At 38.3% G+C, this 22,267-nt stretch overlaps 1 protein-coding gene across 3 annotated transcripts in view; it reads left to right on the top strand.

Moving 5' to 3' along the window:
* Window positions 1–21,028, top strand: part of THEMIS (thymocyte selection associated) — a 90,742-nt gene extending 69,714 nt beyond the window's left edge. For 2 of the 3 annotated variants that reach the window (XM_068677491.1, XM_068677490.1), the window contains 3 exons: window positions 4,497–4,650; window positions 13,975–14,131; window positions 18,927–21,028. In XM_068677491.1, coding sequence (XP_068533592.1) covers window positions 4,497–4,650; window positions 13,975–14,131; window positions 18,927–18,936 — 321 coding nt within the window. In that variant the 3' untranslated portion in view covers window positions 18,937–21,028. Of the gene's footprint in view, window positions 1–4,496; window positions 4,651–13,974; window positions 14,132–18,926 lie in introns of those variants that run through there. The other variant, XM_068677492.1, reaches the window with a different exon arrangement.
* The last annotated feature ends 1,239 nt before the right edge of the window (window positions 21,029–22,267 follow it).

Consider the following 22,267-nt stretch of genomic DNA (forward strand, 5'->3'; position numbering starts at 1 on the left):
GTATTTTGACTGCAAAACCATTTATCACACTTTCTTTCTATATATGCAGGTTTTTTGTTTTGTTTTGTTTTTCTGTTGGAAAGGTACATGCAGCAATTAAGCATTTTACAAGTAAATATAACAGTGGAAGATATGCCAAAGCAAAGATATATGTCTATAGCTTTGGCTTGAGTTTCTAAAGGCAGCAAGAGTGCCACTCCAAACTGTCTTTAAAGATTGCAGTAAAAGGTTTATGATCTGTATCTGCTAGCATGGGTGACTCACAATAAATGTACTCCAAAGGTGTAGTGCCATGTCCAGCACTGATTGCTCCGACAAATGAGTACTCCTCTTCACTAGAGTCATTTGTAATCATATAACAGCTTGACTTTCTGTCTGGAAAGGCATAGTTTTGTCAGACTGGTTTATGCCACTACATCTCTCACAGCATTTTCAGAGACTATGACAGCTGTTGGTTTCATATTTACTCCCACATTTTTCTGCACTTTAAACAAATGTTGCTTTTCCTTCTTTACTCTGAATGTTCTAGATACTGTTGAGGCTTCTTCTATTTTTTTTTTTTTTTTCCCTTAAAAAAAAGCAACCAAAACAATAATGTGTATTATGAACACATGTATAATTTCCTTTCCTTATAAACAGATTTAACAGCTTTTTCACCTTGTGTACTTTAAGAGCTTCACTTTCTTCTATTCTGTCTCAGAGGTTATAGTAGCTTTCCTGGATCTCTCCTCCAGAGTATTTTTCCTTGACTTACTGAGCAGTTGTGACCAAATAGTGCTGCCAGCAGTATATGCAGTATACTGAACTGCCTTCAGTAGTTTTTCAGGCTGCTATCTTGAAAAGAAGCAGATATTTCAGGGTCCATTGCATCATGGATTATAATTTGGCTCCTTTAAGAGGAAAAATGCTATAGACTAGAGCTCCTCAGCCTGAGCAAGAGTGGACTCTGGAGAGAGGTTAAATATGTCTGTAAAAACCTGAATGCGGTGAGAAGGTAAACAGAGAGTGAATACAATGGCTGCATGAAATGATTTGGTAGGACTGTTTTTTTTTTGTAAAGGACAATTTACAAGATGCAGAAATGCAGAAGTAAACTTTCAAACTCATTGCCACATGATGTTGATATCAGAAACGTAAATGAGTTCGAAAACAATTACACATAGTAATGAAAGAAATATTTGCAGGGAGGCAACTATTTATAGCCTGATTTTCTGAAGACAGAATATACCTTGTAACTGTGAGAAGGAGATGCTAACATGCTTAAATTTCAGGGGAAATTGACATTTTGGAAAGCTTTTTTTTTTTTTTTTTTTTTTTTTTTTTTTGTGACAAGTGCTGTAGATGGGCAAAACATTGCTATTTCTTTGATGCTGTTCATAAGAACAAGAATGATGTCAGATGTCACTGCTTTTGGAGCAGGCAAGGGGAGGGAAACTGTTATATAATATGAGTTCATGCACATGCACACAAGCAGTAGTGTGTTAAGCTCTTCAGGTAACCAAGGGAAATTCATTCAAACTGTTTGCTCTGAAACTCAGTTTGCTACTTCAGTGTTTTCAGTTTATGTATCTTGGTTAAACTCTGGACTCATTTACAACTTCTGCAGAATGCTGCAACTTCTGTTCTTACTAGGATGATTCATCCCCAGATCTTTAGTTCTCACATGAGCCTCACACTTTGTTGTATCCTGCTTGAATTAACACCTCTTATTTCCTGAGAAGGACTGTGCAGTCTTACGCTACCTTACCTTTACGACTCCGTCTTCTGAGACAGTGTTCTTGGACAGTGAGTGAACCTAGAGATGTAATGGGCAATGCTTAGCTATTGAGGTAATTTGTTTTTAGTTCGCACACTTGTAGTTGTTGAGATTTGGGATATCCTCTTGTGTAGCCTGTTAAAAGAAGTGACTGAAAAAATAAAGTTTTTAACTGATTCAGTGTTTCTTCTGGCAGTAACAGTACTGAAAGCAAGGCTGGTATCCCGATTTCTTTAAATCACCAGACCAATGACTCCAAGTAGATGAAAACCCTGTACTGTTAAGCCTGCCTAGTATTTATTTGGAAGATGACTGTAAGACTTTGCTCTGCCTTTTTTTTTAAAAAAATTGGTTTGTGTGTGTGTGTGTGTGTGCGTGTAGTTTTAAAAAGCATCTTATCTCTGTTTGTCTCTGGTATAACTGTTATTTATAGCTCCATTAAGAATGTTGAAGGGATATCAGATTTCAGCATATAATGAAGTTACAGTCCAGTTTCTGTTATCCTGTTTGTTCTTAAATGTTTGAGTTCTGCATATTTAAATTTATTTGCAGTGTGCCCCAGGTAACCATTGTATCACAGTGTGTGGTTTTGCTGATGACTGATAAGGTTAGCACAGACTTCAGTTACATTCTTCCTAATGAGGGAATCTTTCCATTTTGATAGCATGGCTTGTTTTTAAGTTAGTTAAGGTAACACAAAACAAATAATCTGAACATACTCATTCCTGATATTGATTGCTAGGATTAATATAAAAAATAGGGAGTTGACTGGAAAAAAAAAAAAAAAAAAAAAAAAAAAAGAGAGAAATCGTGTTGAAAGCATTATTTTTATATTTCTAGTACTTAAATTAATGTCCCCCAGTTACCTGAAAACTGTCTTTTGAGTGAAAGCATTCTGTGTGGCCAGTATCCTCAATAACTTGAACACAGGAACAATCTGCCAATGAATAAAAATATCTCCCTGCCTCTTCCAAGACCTTTCATTTGTGACAAACAGATATGAATGATACAGAGGACAGTACAAATTCAGTGACGCATTTGAAAAATTGTTACTGAAGAATGTATTTTCCTCAAGCAAAAGGAGGACATTTCTCATTAAGTAATTGTAAAATGTATTCATATTGCCAGGGTAGGCTGGCAACACATAGGTGTGTTTAGGTGCAGATGGTCAGGAAAAGAACCAGAAATAAAACAAAGGCCACACTTTGCTGGTGGAAGAAAGACAAAGGTCCTGTAACTCCAGTGAAGCTGTTCTACAATACGCTGGAGTATCATCCTAGTTTGAACAGTATTTTTTCCATTGGGTTATTTTTCTTTTAAGAACTTCTTCTGACATTTCTGTCCTCTTTGCAAAATATTCCTCAGCTGTGTTTCTTTTTGTACAAATCCCTGATGTTTCCATGAATTACATCACTACTTTAAGCTTTGCTTAGTATCAGAGGTTCTTTTGCAATCACGAAGAGCGCTAGCCAGCATTGTACAGCCTGTGCTGCACAAACTTGCATTGAATACTGTAACTCAGTCAGCCCCTGCAGACTGAGGTTTCAGTGTTTATTTCAGAAAATGGAGATAACTACCTTGGGTTCTTCTAACTGAAAAATGATGGTCTTCCAATTATGTCATGTCATGACTCACCTACCGAGGAAAATTGTCCATACATTTTTCAGATTTCATCCTGAGCTCTTCCACTTAATATGCTATCTCAAATTTTCTATTTCAATTACCAGAGACTTTCCTGTTGCTAGCTGATATCTTTTCAGAAGGGGCAGATTGTCATAAAAACTGAGTTCATGTTGTGCTTTCACAAACTGTGGGTTGATTCTGAAAAGATCAGACAGTATTGCTGGGTCACTACTGTCAGTTTTACCAATGCAACCTTCTGTCTCTGAATAGAAATGATTTTATCATTGCTGAGGAAAATCTACAAATGTTTTTGAATGAAAAATCTATGCTTATTATTTAAAATAAATGCAGACTTTCTAGTATAATGATTATAATTGGACTGTAAGAATGCTGCAGCTACTGTATAGCTTCAATGAAGATACACTTTTTGACACTTTTAATTGACACTTATTTGCACAGGTAATTTTATTTTTCCTGACTGAAAGAATTTATAACTAATAACTCACAATTAAAAAAAAAAAAAAACAAAAAACAGAATTATGAAAATATATGTATCAGGCATGAAATTCAAGGAGTAAAGTATTACTGCCACATAACTTACTTTCTACAATGTTATAATACTACAGTTAATTATGTCTTAATCATCTATTTCTATCATCTAACTATACTCACCATGCTATGAATGCCACTGAATAAATGTAATTGAAATGTCAGAGTTCATATGAACCTGTGATGCAATATATATCAGAACCCATCAAATGAAAGATCAATACAATAAAAGTAGTTAATCAGAAAGAAACCTGTGTCAACCAAAAGGCATAAATAAATGTGTTTACATGAGTCCATACACACAAATAAAGAAAAGGCAGTCTTGAGATACGTTCTAAAGGTAATTTCTTTACCAAGAGTGTCTTCTACTCATGATATTTTGTGAAGTATTTGTCGTAAAGACAAGCATTACGGGAAATGTGATTAATGAATTGCTTTGACAATTTGTGGTTAAATTTCATAAAAGCAGCCCAAAGAATGTTGCTTTTATGAATCACATCTCTGAAAGTATTCAGTTTGGAGCAACAATTTACATGTGAAGTCAATGTGTTCTTCTATGTAATTTCAGAATTTCTGTGTAGACACCACCAAGAAATCATGTGCAAATCAAGCTGCTGATGTTTCAGAATTACAAGTTAGTTGTCAAAATGATTTGGTGCATCATGACAATGTGAAGGACATGACTGAGAAACCTACATTAGTAGAAGCCGCTGTGATTAAAGGTCAGTTAAGATTTATGGTTTAAGTTATTAATACAACAAATCTTAACCCTAACCCCAATAAATAATTTGCACGCAGGATTATTTTGTGTGATTTCATTTGGAATCTGTGGATTTGTCAAAACCAATAAAAAGCAAACATTTCTGTTCTTCCTCCATAAATGCTATAAGGCAAATTTATCCAAGCTTTCAACAGCAGCATAGTGTTAAACTCTGTTTGACACTGTAACATAAATATTCAGTAGTTTATAGGAACAGACTTGTTTGGAAAGATGCACTTTCCTTTTCCTTTGGGAAACTTTATATCATTTATGACAAAAAATGCTGATTCTAGCAGGTATTAAGGATGAGGAAGCAGTTTACACTAAGTATATGAAGATGTCTTCAACTCATACTTTTGTATTTTGAAGAAAAAATAATGTTGAGAAAATTACTTGACCATTAATTGCTTTAAAATTTGTCATTTGCTTGGATTTCCCAAGACTATTCAATAACTGGTTAGGTTTTCTATTTATCTTTCAACTTTTTCCTTTTTTCAGAACATATTGAAGTTGAGAAGCTAGATGATATGAGGACAAGTACAAAATAGTTTGAAGTTAATACAAAAAAATCAGTTGATTTCATTGATCTGTCAGTCATGGGTTATAACTGAAATATGAACACCTCACATTAATTACAACAGTGGAACGTTTGGAAGATTAAGGCACAAATACTCATTCCCACAGTATTTGTTAAATGATAATTGATATCATTGTAAGAATAATTCCCACAAAATTTCTCTTTATTGTCTTCTCATTCAGTGTGTGAGACTCCTAAAAAGGTCAACCTACACAAATGCAACATAACTTTTATATTGAAAGATTACTGTAGCACGTTGAATATTCATTGATTTGTACTGCTGTGGAAGCTGATTATTTGGGGACCGTTTTTCTGAAGGTATTTAGGTATCTGGCTGTTTTGAAAGATAGTCACATATTTGTTATTCTGTGGCTTTGAAGAATCTCCCTGTAAGATCCATTTTGTTACTGTTTAATGATCTGATTAGATTTTATAGTGGTAAATAGTGAAGATTTCACACTGGCAGTTGAAGAGAATGACATGCTCTGTTTAAGCTCTAGAACAAAGTAATTACCAGGATGGGTTAATGATGTACTCTCTGATGTCAATGAAACTACCTGCACATCACTTCTGTCCATGCAAGGATCAGTTGGATCACTTGCATGGGTTGGTCTTTGTGGGGTGAGTCAGACACAAGAAGTGGGGAGGGACACATCTGAAGAAAACATGACAAAGGCATCCTTACTGAAGTAAGCCAGACTTAAAGATTATGATGACAGGCTTCTCCACAAGTGTGGGTCTCAGTGCTCATGAAGGTGCTTTACCTTGGTGGGTTTAGCCTCCTAACAGACTGGAAAAGCCACAAAGGCTGAAGTCACATAATGCCTTTATAGTCAAGATTTTTCAGAGATTTTTCTGAACTCAGCAGCTCAGTTCCTGTAGCGAGGAGCAGTGTCATGCTGTTGTTTCCTGTGCCTCTTACAGGAACTATGCAGTTGTTTCTAAACTGAGACACCCTGGCTGAGAAAAGAAGTTTGGAGTTACCATTGCTAAGGCTTTTGTCCAACAACAGCATTTGGAGGTGGCCATTTCCTTCCATTCTTTATGTTGGGACTAGCTTGTGTTTCTGTATATTGCCATAAAACTGTCAGGTGTTGTGATCACTTCGGCTGCTGCCCAACTGGTTTGTCTTTCTGTACAGTGAGCAGATCTACGTCAGGAGGGAGATGGGCCCAGACCAGATACCATCTGAGATCTCAATTCAAAATATTTAAAGATACATTTTTCTTTGAGGCTTGCATATTGACTTTAAGATGTGCATGGTTAATGAGGTCCAGTTGCTCTCCTCATCCTCAGCAAGCAGGCTTCCCAGCCCATTTCCAAACAACTTTTAGGGGTGCTTGAACTGTAAGAATAGTGCTCAGATGTTTGATGTTTCAAACAAAAAGACAATGGTAGATTACTGACTTAATTCTTCCTGCTTCCAGTAGGAAACATTTATTTCAAACTTCAGGTATCAGTCAGGCTCTCTTTTTTTTTTTTTTCCCTAATCATTTCCTACCTCTATTTTTTCTTTTCCTGTTCCCTAAATTTATAGATAGAGACCTGTACTCTGCAAATAGTCCTAGGTGTATGCCCAAGTGTACTAGAGAAAACATTGGTGTCAGGGCTGCTGAAGGCTTGCTTGCCCCTGTGCTGCAAAGATTTGCATCACTTTCTTCCCATCTGGCCGAGTTCTTACCCATGCTTCTGATTTCAAACCACATAAATATCTGTTGCCTTATTCCTCATGAAATTTGCAGTTAGTTTTTAAGCTCACCCTATAAACTACATTAATTTAGACTACTCACTTAAGATCAGATAAAGAATAGCCTCTGTTTCTGAGGGTTTTCAAACAAACTCTTAGGACCTCTGTGCAGCACATCCATTGAAAATCAAGAGTCATAAAGTTTCTTTTAGAAGGCTATGAAACTGCTTCTTGTTTAACTGCCTTAGAGTACCTCCCTTTTCAAAGTACCTAAATTTGAGTATAGTGTGAGTTAAATGTTGGAGATAGGCAGATTTAATAACCTAGACCAAAGAATTGTGATGGATTGTACACTGACATACCCAGATCAAAGCTAAAGGTTTTTCTGAAAGCTGTGTGTTAGTATAGCCCTAATTACTGGGCTTAATTCAAAGATAACTGCAAAATTATACAGGAGATTGGATTAGATGATAAAGCAGTTCTTCCTGGCCAGTCAAGGGATCCCCAGGAGTCCACTGTTGCGTGCAGCAAGCTTGTCTGTTCCAGAGAGTATTCTCTGCTCTGCTAATTCACAGGATAATGGATTAGAAAATATGTCAAGACTAATAACACAGACACACTCCTGTGGATTTTGAGTGGGAGGAAATGCACCATTCACTGACTAATTTTTAAACTTCTACTAGTGAATGTTAAGCCACCCTCCAAAGCACCAACCTGCTTCAAATTCCTAATAAGGATAATGAATCTGTGCTTTCAAAAAAAAAAAAAAACAAACAAAAAAAAACAAAAACATTTACAGGCACAATTACTACTTCTTACCATAGGCCAGATCTGAAAAGAAAAGGCAACGTTTTTCTTTCAGTTTTAAGGCCTCTACGCCTCTATGGTGTTTCCTTGCAGAGTTCATGTTAGTGAAGATAGGATTTGTTATCTTTGTTTCTAAGAAATAGAACTTTTTTTTTTTTTTTTTTTTTTTCCTGTGTTGCAGTTAAACTTGAATTGGCCACTAAAGATATTATCTTATTTTCTTAGATTTGACTGAGTTTGAATTCATTAGAAATAGCAGCACTTCTCCAGGATCATAACTCTCATCTGAAATCTGCTATATCAGTTTGTTTTGCTTTAACCTTGAAATTTATTCTAAGTGGCGTCTTGAAAACATCACCTAATCTTCTTGCATATGCCTTAGGTTTCTGGAGTTGTTACATTCTGCAATAAAAAAAAATAATATTTATGTTGATTTTGTTTATTGATGCCAAGATATTTTAGGGAAGCTATTTATGCTTTTCTGACTTTAGGCACTTGATTTTGGAAGCGAGTGGGCTGGAAAAAAAAAAAGAAAAAGGAATGGGGCTTCTGATTGCAGTTCAGAGTACACATAAAATGTATACTAGCTTTGGCATGAAGATGGTTTAAGAAATTTCTGCCCCTGTGCTGTAGCTTGCTGTTCTATCATTTAGGGCAATACATTTGGTTATGTGGCTATACTTTAAACTGAATAATACAATGAATTGAACTTAATATTTTCAAAAGCTTTAAGCAAAACATAGAATTCTGAATTATTTTGAAAACAAAACAAAATAAAAAACAAAACCTCTTCTTTCTTTCACATTGTCTCAGGAAATCTACAGTAGTGTTCTGAATTGATGTATAAAGATAAGCAATATGAATTAGGAGTTCTATACTGTGTACATGTGTACATGTATGACAATTCCCTCCAGCTTCTGTACTTTAATTCTATATTTGATTAGGGCAAAACTGTTATTACATCCTTTGGCTCCACTATCTTTAGAAAAATAATTGTACTCTTTTCCCTGTTTTTTGAGCCATTATCAAAAAACATATTCATTGCTGATGCATCTTCTGAGATAAGCCAAAAAAAAAAAAAAAAAAAAAGTAAGAAAACGACTTAAAATAAAGAGATTGAATCATTTAATAGGATGGTGAGTACACTTTGGTAGATTATGTATAAAGATTTTCAATCTGTTTTGTTCTTCACTAAAATCTAACATACAACAGGGACAGAAAGTGCTCTGCATCCTTTTGTATTTCCCTCATTTATTAGATCTGACTGATTTTAATTGCAGTAATATGCAGAGGCTCCAGAAGCATGTAGAAGCAGTTAAAAGGAGCTGTTGCAAGATTATATGCCAGGTGACCGGGGGGGGACTTTGCATGAATCACTTCTCCCACTTTCTGCATGTGCCATCCAGTTTTGTGGCATTTCTCCAGCTGCACCAGCCCTGGGAGAAAGCGGCTGTGCAGAGCAGCAGCTGAGAGCGGGTGGGGTGCATGGTGGGGCACTGAGACCTTCTCTGTACCCTCCTGTGCTGAGGTACAATGACACCCAAAACATGCTATTCATTAAAACCTGTGGTAAACATTTCTCATCTGTGAGAGTTCACAGAATCACAGAATTGAAGGGGTTGGAAGGGACCTCGAAAGATCGTCGGGTCCAACCCCCCTGCCAAAGTAGTGTCATTAGAGCAGGCTGCCCAGGTAGGTGTCCAGACAGGTCTTAAATATCTCCAGAGAAGGAGTCTCCCCAATCTCCCTGGGCAGCCTGTCCCATTGCTCCATCACCCTCACCATGAAGAAATGTTTTGCAGGTTGGTGTGGAACTTCCTGTGCTCTATCTTGTGACCATTGCCCCTTGTCCTGTCCCTGCAAACCACTGACAAGAGGTTGGCCAAATCCCTCTGTCTCCCACAACTCAGGTATTTATTGGTAAGATCCCCTCTCAGTCTTTTCTCCAGGCTGAACAGACCCAGGTCTCTCAGCATTTCCTCATAAGAAAGATGCTCCAGGCCCCGTATCATCTTTGTGGCCTTCTGCTGGACTATTTCCAAAAGATCCCTGTCTTTTTTTGTACCAGGGATTCCAGAACTGGACACAGTACTCCAGGTGAGGCCTGACCAGGGCAGAGTAGAGGGGGAGCTTGACCTGCTGGCCACACTCCTTTTAATGCATGCCAGGATCCCATTGGCCCTCTTGGCCACAAGGGCACAGTGCTGGCTCATGGTCAACCTATTGTCCACCAGGACCCCCAGGTCCTTCTCCTCAGAGCTCCTCTCCAGCAGGTTGTCCCCCAGCCTGTACTGATACATGTGGCTGTTCCTTCCCAGGTGCAGGACTCTACACTTGCTCTTATTAAACCTCATTTGGTTTCTTCCTATTCATCTCTCTAGCCTGTCCAGGTCTTATCTATTTATTTATTGATATATTGAGTTATTGATATACTGAGTGTTTATTTTACAAGAAAGAAGCAGTAATGGAATAGTGGACATCAGTGACTGTAAAGACTCAATAAATTCATCAGGGTAGACTAGAGAAGCAGTGGCAAAGAAGAATACTTGGAAATAAAGGACAGTGAAAGAAGTCAACATTTGTATCTTTCTGGAAGTCTATTTTTTATTAAGAAACAAACTTTAAGATTTGTCTTTTCCAAACAATGGCCTATTAAGTTCCAGGCACAGATAAATATTAAATAATAAATATTAAATATAAATTAAATTTTAACCTTACAGTGCATATGAAATATTTTGATTCTTAACAGCTTTTAAAGACATCCTAAATCACCAAATGAAAGAATGACTGATGGATACCAGCCCAGGGAACAGTTCATTACTTTTATTGGCTCTGATTCTGCTATCACTCAATGGCTTTCAGTAGCACTCCCTAAGGAATTAGCTCTCATTAACATCGAGGACCATCGGAACCAGGCCCACAGCAAATAAAGAACTACTGTTCATAAAAACACTTTGGCTTATGCATATGCTCTTCACTTCTGAGCTTTTTCACTTAAGTGATGCTCAGAAATAAGGACATAGCTCCACCTTGTTTAATTCACAGTATTATTGTGTATAATTATTCAGAACTATTGTTTTCAGGTTAGGCATATCTATAAGCATTACATGTTATTAATGTGGCTGAATGTTAATTTATGCAGCATAAATCATGGGCTGAGATATTTACCACAGCTATAAAACTGTGTTATGGTCATAGCAAGGCATATTTAGTTGTGCAGCCTTGTATGAACTTACGTTTTTAGCACTGATTGCATTCTAGCAGTAGGACTGATAGGTTAAGTTACTTCTGTTGCTTGCATTTTGGAAAAGGCCAGAATGGAGAGTTATAACAAATATTTGTGATCTTGAAGTCTGTGAAAGAATTATAATTATATTCAGAGGGGGGTAAAAAAAAATAAAATAAAGAGAGAGAGAGAGAGAGAGAGAAAGAGAAAAAAGAAAAATCAACAAAACAAAACAACTACCCACTTGAAGATATGAGTGAGATAAATGGAAATTATTTGTCTGCAGAGTACTCCCTTTCCACTATAAAGCCAAACATAATTATACAAATTGTTCCAGGAAGAGCAGAGTTAATGAAATTTGCTTTAATAAGGGTTCAGGTCTGTTGTCCCCCACTGCTCCTTTCCCTCATTCCCTGATAATAACCAAAACTCTCCTTATGGCACTCCTATCAAATGAAAAAGAGCAGGTCTGGAGCTATGTCTGTGTTGAGTGGCCAACCAATACGAACATGCTGATTTATCCTGCTGTCTGCTGCCAAGTGGAGTGTGTAACAGATGTGTTCTGCATGCCTTTCTTTCAATAGAGGAACTAATTCAACTCTCTTTGTTATAACCACGTTGTGACTTATGCCCCCTTTTCAAATTTGACTGAAATTGGCAAAAAAAAAAAAAAAAAAAAAAAAAAATTTAAAGTACTGAAAAGATTGATGGATGGATAGACAGCATGATGACATAAACCTTGTTTTCTTAGCAGGCTAAGATGGCGTATCTGATTCAGTAATTCAGTGTTGAGGCTAATAGATTTTTTTCAAGCAGGGAAGCAAATTGCATTGATTTCACTGTTCAGAATCCCGTTGGGATCATTCAGCTTGTTCCATTCATTGCTTAATGCTTTATTGAAGTGTAAATATATACATTTCAGAAGGCATCCTACACTGATTTGGACTGGGGACAGCTGTGATTTAGTCTGGCCTGATGACATTAATTTCCTTTCTCCTTGAGATGTCTTGCTTAGAAGCATATCATTTTGATTGTGTATGTTTGGGAAAGAAGAAAGTCTAGCTATGCCATCCGTGTGCAACCTGTACTTTATATCCGTATTAGCAAGTCTAAGTGCACAAACAATATTTCCCTTGCTGAATCACAAGGATTAGCTTATTCCTTCGGTGCCTGTTTTATTCATTAGTTTACTTTTACTGATATCAAACACAGCCAACCTGCAAATGAACGGCAAACCTGGAAATGTTTATTTATAAGAGAGTGGCCACATGTTTGAGTGAGATCTTCATTAAATTTGCATCACAGGGTGGTGGTTGTTGGTTTTGTTTTTTTCTTCTCCCCCTTTTGATATCAAGATCTGGTAGCAGGGGTTCTTGTGAGTAAACTGGTCCATGGTAAATTGTGTACTTGATGAACTTAATGGTTATTGCTAGACTTCAAATTTCTAAAAGGGAGTGGATCACAACTTCAGAAAGAGGAGTCATCACTCCTGCCCAGTTTTTCAGGGAGAGACACGTCGGCAATGGAGAGTTTTAGGACAAACACAAGTGGGGGCTGGAGATTGCTGAGAGAATGAATATGCAGGTATTTTCTTGGTGAAGGGGAGCACCATAGTCCCAAGAACAAGCTTGGGAGAATTCTTGTTTGAGAAACTCAGTGCCATACAGAAGGATATATTTGATAAACATGGCCTTGCTAAGACGTCAGATAGGCTGTGAGGGCTTGACGCATTTGCAGGTTGTTTCAGGTTATGTTGTAGCAAATTAACCAGACAGAAACAGCTGTTCCAGAAGCAGCCTTTCACATTGTTTTGCCACTTCACACGAAACTTCTTCCTTTTGAAAGAGTGTCCTCCCAGTTCCATTAAATGTGGACAAACCCAAAGTGCGGTCTGTTCTTGTCCTGCCCATCTCTTGTCTTGACCATGTTCTTGTCCATGTTCTTGTCTTGACCCATCTCTTCCCCACCACAGCAAATGCCAAGAGACATGATGGGTCCAGAGAGGGGACATGGGGCACTCAATGACTGATCCTTGTAAGGTCTTCCTCTGTGTGATGAACAGTCCCACATGTCCCGTGCCATTACCTTAAGTTTCAAGGGTGCAATAAGAGCACATGGGCAAGGCAGGAGACCACGGGGCCTTTTGGCAGCAGACTGTCAATCAATGTGAATGATAGCATCAAGCTGCTGCGATGCCACGAATCAGAGCAGAGCACACTCAGGAGCTGGAGCTGCAAACAGGCCTTCTGTGAGGGTCTCCGCCCTAGTGGGAAAAGACCACCACTTTCTGAAAGGTTTGTCCTCAGTATTGCTGTAGGTTGGTCTCAGTGGACACAAAGAAATGTACTTCAAATCTTTTCACTTCAACCTCACACCACTTCCAAGCCTTCATCTCTCTTTGTTTTATTGCCTTCTGAATAAGAAGAAATTAGGGATTTTAGTTCTAGAAAATCCCAAAATAACATCACAGTTTCCTAGCTACAGATTCTTCTCTTCAGGCAAAGAAACACATGAGCACAGAAGCAAGTCTGCAATAGGGTTGGTAGGTGCTGCATGAGATAGGTGGACTACTCATCTCTTTATATGATAAGACAGTTTTATATGTCTGCTTTTACACTCAGTGACTGCGCTTTATAACCATTTTATTAAACCTTAGATTTGTCTGTGGACAGATAGCTATCAGGGAGTGGACAACAGATTATCTGTTTTGTCCACAGATTTTTCAAGCACAAGTATTTTGCAAAATCTGAAAGAGGAATTCTTAGAAGAGTGAAGACAATTTTCTAAAATGCTCATCTGGGTTTCATTCTTGATCTGGTACAAATGTTTGGGAATCTGAGCAAGTCTCTAGATCTCTGTGAAAATGTGAAAAGTGAACACTGCTTCCTTTGTTTTTGACTTTTGTGGTTGAGTGTGTGAATTGTACATTTTTCTGGGCAAGGGCAGTATCTTCCATTTCCTTACAGTTATTTATTTGTTGATTACTCAGGTCTAACAAATAACCCACTTGGAAAGTGGGAGAGTGAAAAGGAACAGGAAGAAGAGCACAACTATGAGTATGTGGATGAAAACGTAATTGAAAACATAAGAAAAGTATTTCAAGACACCACCACTAGGAATAAGGACATACTCTCTGAAGATAGAAGGTGAGTGAGCCTTATGATCATATATGGATGCAAACAAATGCATTCAGAGTGATTTTCAGACTTACCAGTAGCCATCATACTTCACAATGAGGAAACGTTTTCCATGGGAGCCACCACCATTGCCACATATATTCTGTAAACAGTGTGCACCTCGGAGGTAGACACAACTATTGGTGACCCACTGTTGCTCTTAGCAATGTCGCCTTTTGTCAAAGTTAGACCTGTGGTTGTTCTGGTGATATAAGTGCACAGGCATGATCAGGTTTGCAGGTGGAGAAAAAACCTTAATTAGATCAACGTTTATAGTTGGAAAAAAAAAAAAAAAAAAAAAAAAAAAAAAAAAAAAAAAAAAAAAAAAAGCTTGTCATTTTTTCTGATTTGTGTCAGTTTGGTGCAGCAAATACTGATACAAATACAATCTTTCAAAACTTCCAGGAAATTATTTCTGTTTCCACTAAGTTCTTGTTTTTCTGCTCTGTCAGTTTGCAGAAGACTTAAAGTGCTAGTGAAGAGGACTTTGTCTTCTAAAAAACTTCCAGAATCATTTCCAGCCAAACACAATTCCCCCAAAAAGTTTGAAATTTGTTTTAATGATTTAGAAAAACATTTTATTATCTTTTGGTTTTGTTTTATTTCAAAATATACTTCATTTTTATTTTAAAATGGCCTGCAACATTTCTATTGCATTTGAGTTGGGCAGTATACTGAATCTGAAATAAGATTTTATTTTATTTTATTTTATTTTGTTTTGTTTTGTTTTATTTTATTTTATGGGAAGTTCAAAACCCCCAGAGCATGACAGAAAGCATATATAATCAAGTGGAATTGTCTTGAAATATGACACAAAAGCAAATAGAAACCCTCAATTTCCCCATCCAGTATTTCCCAAAGAAGGTTTCTTACATTTTTTCTCAGTTATCCCACTGGTTCCTCACCCTCCCCCACAAAGATTGTCCTCTAAACTCGGCACAAAGAGTGGCTTTTAATGAGGACTTGAGGCAGTGGAGGTTCTCCCAGGCTCTGCATGCATCAGTAGGAAGGAGGGTGAGCAGGAGATGTCTGCCCCCTCCTCCAGCACTGGCAGTGGTACATTGCAGCTTCTTGTGATTTACCCAGTAACTTTCATGCCTTCCAGGGCAATTACCTTATTTGTGTGGCCAATTCTTCTCCTGCTCACGGCCAAAGAAGTTGAAAAGTTACAGGAAAGACTGAAAAATGAAACAAAGTAGGGTGCTTCACGTACTTCCTCAGTCCACATACCACTGAGCATGTGAGCTTTGTCTGTAGTACAGAGAAAGAGAGAATGAAAGTTTTTGTCTAAAATAGTCCTATTGACTATAGAATGTCAGGACTTTTGCATGAAAGCAGAAGTACAGTTTCAAGAAGCAATGCCAGCCTATAAAATCAGCCTGTAATTATTCTACTTACTCTTGTTAAATCAGCTCCTTTAAGTCTTTATCCATCTGCCCTTTAAACTCACTATCAAGAGAGATGAGGCTTCACTTTATTAGTTGCTTTATTTGAGGGCTCTAGCAAAACATGAAAGAAAGGACCTTTGCTGCCTACGGGAGAGATCACTATCTGTCTTAAATTATGAAGCAGTCCCTTAAATTGTCGTCCTCAGTGGATGACAGAACTATCTACCTTCTGAAATCATTAGCTAGCCAAGAAGCACATAGCATCTCCAGCCTGCTGGTCTCCCACTGACCATCAGAAATCTTCCATTATGGCTTCCTCACCTGCACTTGTGAGCATTTTAAGAAATATGGATTTAACATAGGCATGTGAAATTAACATTTAGTGTGGGCAAAAGACTATAAAACTTCTAGCCAGGTAAAATGATTGATGGACATTAAAAATCAGCTTTTGAGCTGTGTGCTACACAGCTCTAAGTAGGGTGTAATTAAAAAGATTACTATGGGACTCACAGACAAATAATACAAAAAACTTAGTTGTGTCTGGCATCTCTGCCAAATGCCTAATATTTGAGCATGTTAGTTCTACTTCAAGAACTGAGCAGTAAGCCATTTCCCACCCATGGTTTCATTCTCTATCAGGACATTTATGCTATTTATTAATATCTTCTTTTAATGATTTGGATATATGAGGTAACAAAATGAAATCTAGTGATCCAAATTACTACAGTATATAGTTATTAAGAAACAAACAAACAAACAAACAAAAAAGTGTTTTAATGAAATTCAAAAGCAATCTTCAACAGTCGGTAATTCTGTGAGAAAATCAGTATTTTTTATTTGTAGTGTTTCATCAGTGCCAGAAAAAAATTCTTCCACAGTCAGGGCCAAAGAATGCCAGAGTGGTACTAGTTAGAGCTAGTCCTCACCCTAAGCAAGAAGGAGGAAGAAAGAACAAGGATTTGCCTTGGGTCATTTCTATGTTAATTTTGATAGAATAAATGTGCCCAGAGGGTCAATGATGTTAACATGACCTCATCACTCCAGAGCAATTAGCAATTAAGCAAGAGACTTGAGTACAGATGCCTTAGCTTGCTATAGCAACAGCCACCATTAACATATTTTGCCCTCTCATTAAAGATACAAGAGAAAGTAGGAAAACCCCAAAAAGAATTTTAAATGTGTGGCTTTATTTTTAAGGACACAACAAGTTTTTTCCTTTTACTGCCATGGGTTTTTTGTTTGTTTGTTTGGTTTGGTTTTAATAAGGAAACTCCTTGGTTTGGCAGTCTTTTAGAAGGCATTAAAAATGTTAATAGCTGTTTTTGTTGGGTGTGAGAAAAAGAGAGAGAGAAGGTTCATTGAACTGAGCTGGAATAGCGCTGATGCTGCTATAATGTCTCATCCCATGTTCTTGGAAACAAAATCAGATGGAGGCATGGAGTAATGTAAAAGAATAGCAAAAAAAAGTGAAGGGAGCTTCTGCCTCCAGTGCTGATAGCTGCATGTAGTCTCGTGGCTGGGAAAGGAGAGAAACAACACAGTCCAGCCACCTGGAGAGCTGAAAATGTACACTGGCATCGGGCTATTTTGGGATGTTGCTTTCTGGACTTGAACATCACACGAGTGCTGCAAAAGGAATAGTCTCAGTTGACTAAGCCTGGGTGCATTTTAAATGGGAGACAAAAAGTAGAAAAGAGAGAAATGCAGCAGGGAATGAAAAATCTACACAGCTGTGTTTTTCTTCTGCCACAAGCTGAACATTTAGGTGGCTTTGTTTAAACAAAGCTTCTTTATTATTATTTTAAATTTGGACTTACTTTATTTTTAAGCAGTTGTATGAAACAGATTGAGGTGGAACTTTTTTCTGCACTGATTATGATAAGATGAAGGTTCCTGTATGGCAGAAGGTTAGAGTCAGTGCTAGAAATTAAAACCAACCTTTCTGACCCACTGCATCTTCATTAATCCTTTGGTACTGACTTTCTCTGACATGTATTTGGACTTTTCAAACCAGTGTTCCGCCAAGATAGCTGTTCCTTTCCTAGCATCCCTTGCTCTTAGCTGAGTGGCTGAGGCAAACTTTGCAGCACTGGGGACATTGAAATTTTAGGATGACAAATCCATAACTGGAGTAGTATGTTCTCAACACTTTTGAAAGTACTCCTACTCCTAAGTGATTTTCAATGCAGATTTAGGAGCATCACCTACTTTGACAGTTTTTGTTTTTTGGTAATTTCTCTCTGCTTGGTGTTTTCAGTTTTTCTTAATGTGTGAACCAAAGATTATTTTCCATGGCACAATCAATGCTGATTGCAGAAGAAAGAAGGAGTTGACAGGGAACAAACAGGGTGCTGCTCTGAGAGCTGCAATTCAAAGACAGCAGGACTTCAAGAAGCCCATCTCAAAGCAGTTGTAGGTTTAAAGACCCTAAGGGCAGGGGAGACCTAGCCACCTACCATGATTATCTAGATGTTTATCTAACACACACTGACCTTGCTATTCCTCCAGAGGACAGATTAAAATGTGCATTTTTGTGGTGTGGGAGAGCTGGGAATGCAGCCCACTGATGAAGCCTTAGCCCATTGGCATATTGCTGTTAAATGTTAACAATGGGTGTTAAATATTAACAGCAAAGTGATGAGGCCCTTGCACAGGTTGCCCAGAGAAGCTGTGGATGCCCCGTCCTTGGAGGTGTTCAAGGCCAGGCTGGATGGGGCTTTGGGCAACCTGGTCTGCTGGAAGGTGTCCCTGCCCATGGCAGGCGGTTGCAATTAGATGGTCTTTTAAGGTCCATTCCAACCCAAACCATTCTGTGATTCTGTGATTATACATGTATGATTCTGTGATGAAGTTTTTAATTAACTTCCCTCCAGAGCTGTGGCTATGTTACCCCAGCCCAGAGCACAGCCTCTGGAGTCCTCACCAAGATGGTGGTGTCTCTACTCCAATGTCTCTTAAACCAGCAACACCACATGGACACATTGAACATAGTCACATTGGAGACACACTGAAAAAAAATCTTTGCTGGAGTCCCAGCTTGTATTGACTAAATGAGCTATTTTACCCATATAGGTCAAATATTTCCCTAAATTGCATAAACTATGCTAGTAAAAGAAAAATTTACTGGTTTGAGTTTTGCACACTTAGGCTAAGTTGCTGGCATAGCTGTGTTAGAGTCATATATTAACTTTATTTTTGCTGCAGTCTTGGGATTACTGGTATAATTGCACTGACAAACCATTTTATGGCACAGATGAGCCCTAACTCACAGCCACTAATTTGACTCAAGAGCTCATTCACCTGCACTCCCTGTGTAATTTTTAAACCCAAATGTAAAGGTTTCCTGTTTCACCCTGTCATTTTGTTTTGTTTTTCAGAGACATCTGAAGTAAAATAATTCTGAAATTATCTGGAGACAAATAGGAAGCTGCATCCTTCACATAATAAAATCAACCGTGACTGTATGAAAAAGCTGCTCATGAAAGCGTCCTTGTCTCATGAAGAGCATATGAGGCTATAATTTAACTATAATAATCCCCTGAGAAACTAAACTGCTTACTCATCCTAAATAAGAAGTCAAACCAGATAATGTCTCATGACCCTTTGAAGGGACAAAGTTCTTCTTGTACATATTTATTCATGAATTTGGGTAATGATGCCAAGTCCAATCCTTCATTCTTATTGCACCTGAAATACCAGTTGATTTTCTGAACTACTGTAGGGCATATGCAAAAGGAAAATTCCTTATTGAAACAGCTGCACAGTTGTTTCGTTGTTTCCTTTTTAGGTAGAAAAGGGAATGAAGGGTTGTCTAAGGTGAATTTAAATTTCTTTAGGTGGTCACATATGCTGCATGTTAAGGCTCAAAACTACAAAAGGCAAGATTCTTCCACTCTTTCAGATGATGAGCAATCCTTTATTGCACAAGTAGTAATGTAACACAAGTAATTCGCCCTGGAAAGCAACGCCAATCCTCCCAGGGGGGAAATGTTACTCAGTAGGACTGGTACTCCCTAAACTAGGCAATACCACCATCTCCATGGCTCCTTGCACAGCCATAGTTCTCTAGAATCACACTAGATCTGTAGATTTTGCTATTATGTTCAGCAATTTGCTGAAAACCTGGCCAGGAAGGAAGAACAGAAGCTGACACTGAAGGAGTAGTGTCCATGCCAGTGCTTGTAACCAAGAAAAAGGAAGACTCTACCCTCTGAGAGGTCAGGGAAAAGCAATGCTGAAGAGCTTCTCCTGCTCCTTCTGGAATCTTGCATTCCCACAGAAGTACCTGGAAGCACCTGGAAGAAGAGGCTTTGCTTTCAGGAAAGCATTTTCTTTCAGCTTATACTTCTGAAAATAAAAACAAGAGCCAAATGCTTACATGGTATCTGTAAAAAAACTCTTGAGCCCATAAGGAGGGAGCTTCCTGTGAGCCCCTTCCCCTCCCTGCGAATGCTGAGCAGCAGCAGTGAGTCTGCTTACATGGATGAGTATCTCTGTGCACTTGGCAGAGAGCACATAACCAGTGCTAGTATTAGAGATGTCATATTCCTGTCTGAGATCCCTGTGTGCAATCACCCCAAAGCTGCATGGGTACAGCATTAACATTTTTGTGTGGCATTGGACCTAATCCTCATGTTCTGGCAGAGAACAGGAGTGTAGTTGCCTGTAGACTGAATCTGATGCCCACCACCTATGGCATATAAAAGAAGAACAGGGCAGCACATGCATAGTGAGTGCTGTGTATCCGGATGTGTTAGATCTGGGGCAAACATATACACCTCTGGCAACGCTTTAACTCTCAAGGGAAAAAATTACTGAGAACTGATGTGTAAATACACAGTTGATGTGCCAAGAATTTCCAGACTCACAGCAGCTTAATCAGAGTGGCATATCCAGAAATGCCAGACAGCTGCACAGAATAGTCAAACTTCCCAGACAGTTTTAGGGTGGAGATTGGGAACATGTTTAGAAAGCCTAGACATACCATATTTTTCATCCCACTGATAAGTTAAAAAGCAAATGCTCACAAAAAAAAAGCCTTAATATGCTTTAAAGAAGTCTTTTCAAGCAGAGAGTACGGTATCTTCAGAATTTCCTATTAAAATTCTACTGAATGAATCATTTTCACTAATGCAAATTAATTTAGGATTTCTCAATATTGTCTTACATTAATTTATTCAAGATAAATGCTTGTGCTCATTAAAATCTGTTGCAATTTAAGTATTAATATCTCAGAGTGCTTTGATTCTATGCATATGTAGCATACAGCATTTTGAATATCACTTGCTATTATGGGGGCTTGCAGTTTTGTACAGATCTTGTAACTGGCTGACATATCAGTTGTGGGTTTTTGAAATACTTTTGAAGAATTTTGCACAAAAATCCATATTTCTTATTGTAGCAGCTCAAAACAGCCATTTTTTATATTTAATACCAGCAAACATAGTCTGGTATGTGAATAAAAAGCATTTATTGTGTACTTTACTGTGTTTTTTTTCTTTTTTTTTTTTTCTTTCTTTCTTTTTTCTCTTCTGAATGTGATGTCTTCTGTTGGATTTCTGAAAGATGTAATATATTACCATCACAATTTTCTTTCCCTTAAATATCAGAAGCCTGAGTTTTGTAGCTAGAAATGAAGAGGGAAAAGCCAACAGCCCCCTGGGCTGTACTAGGCATTGTGTCACCAACAAGTTGAAGAAGGTGATCCTTCCCCTCTGTTGAGCACCGGTGAGACACCTGGAGTACTGGGTCCACTTCTGAGCTTCCCAGCACAAGAGAGACATGGGCACACAGGAGGGAGTCCAGCAAAAGACCATGAGTGTGATCAGGGGCTTGGATCACCTGACATACAAGAAAAGGCTGAGAGAGCCTAGGGAAAACAAACAAAAAACCTCTCATTAGTTTTCCTAGGTGTTGGGATGGGTATGAATAAGGGGAGATGCAGGTACTTTACTGACGAACCGAAGATCTTTCAGACATTCTTTAACAGCATTTGGGACGTAGTTTGTGAAAACAAACCAACAACAAACCAAACCAAACCACAAACCAACAAAACGAAACCCACAACTAATACATATCAGCCCTTTTTTTGCAGCTTCTTTCTTTTAAAATGCTTCCAAATAAATGATTTCTTTTCTTTGCATAGATTCTGTCACATAAGGAGTCTCATCCTGCCACCCCTGTCACGTGCAACAATCCTGTCTTGCACATTCAACCTCATTGAGCTCAACGAGTATTGTTCATGTGAGTTAAGGCGGTGGATTTCATGAACCTTGTAAATACGTTAGTAGCAGAGATGTATCCAGTATCTCTTCCTCAGGCATATCAGTCAACTTCGTATCTTATCACAGGAAAGAGAACAGGCCTGGCTGTTCCGTTCCCATAACACAGAGGGGCAGTGGCACTTGCATGAAGTTAGTGGTGTGGAAGAGAGGCTGTGGTGCTGTGCTGCGGGTAGAGGACACACTGTCTTGCTGGGCAAAATGCAGGGGAGGGAGGAGGCACAAGGCAAGACTGTCGTAGAAGGCTTGCATTCAATGCAACTTGGTAAGTGTTGAGATTCCCTTATGCTGTACAGATGACCGCAGTGATTTCATGTTGTTTGCTATTACGTGTTTGACAAAGCTGTAATGTCACCGTGATCCTTGAGGGACCTGGTTATCACTCCCAGACATTGCTGCTCAGGAAGACTGCGTTGAAGAGGGAAAAGCCATTTTCA

Source organism: Anas acuta, chromosome 3, assembly GCF_963932015.1.
Source record: "Anas acuta chromosome 3, bAnaAcu1.1, whole genome shotgun sequence".
In the NCBI taxonomy this organism is placed as follows: Eukaryota; Metazoa; Chordata; class Aves; order Anseriformes; family Anatidae; genus Anas; species Anas acuta.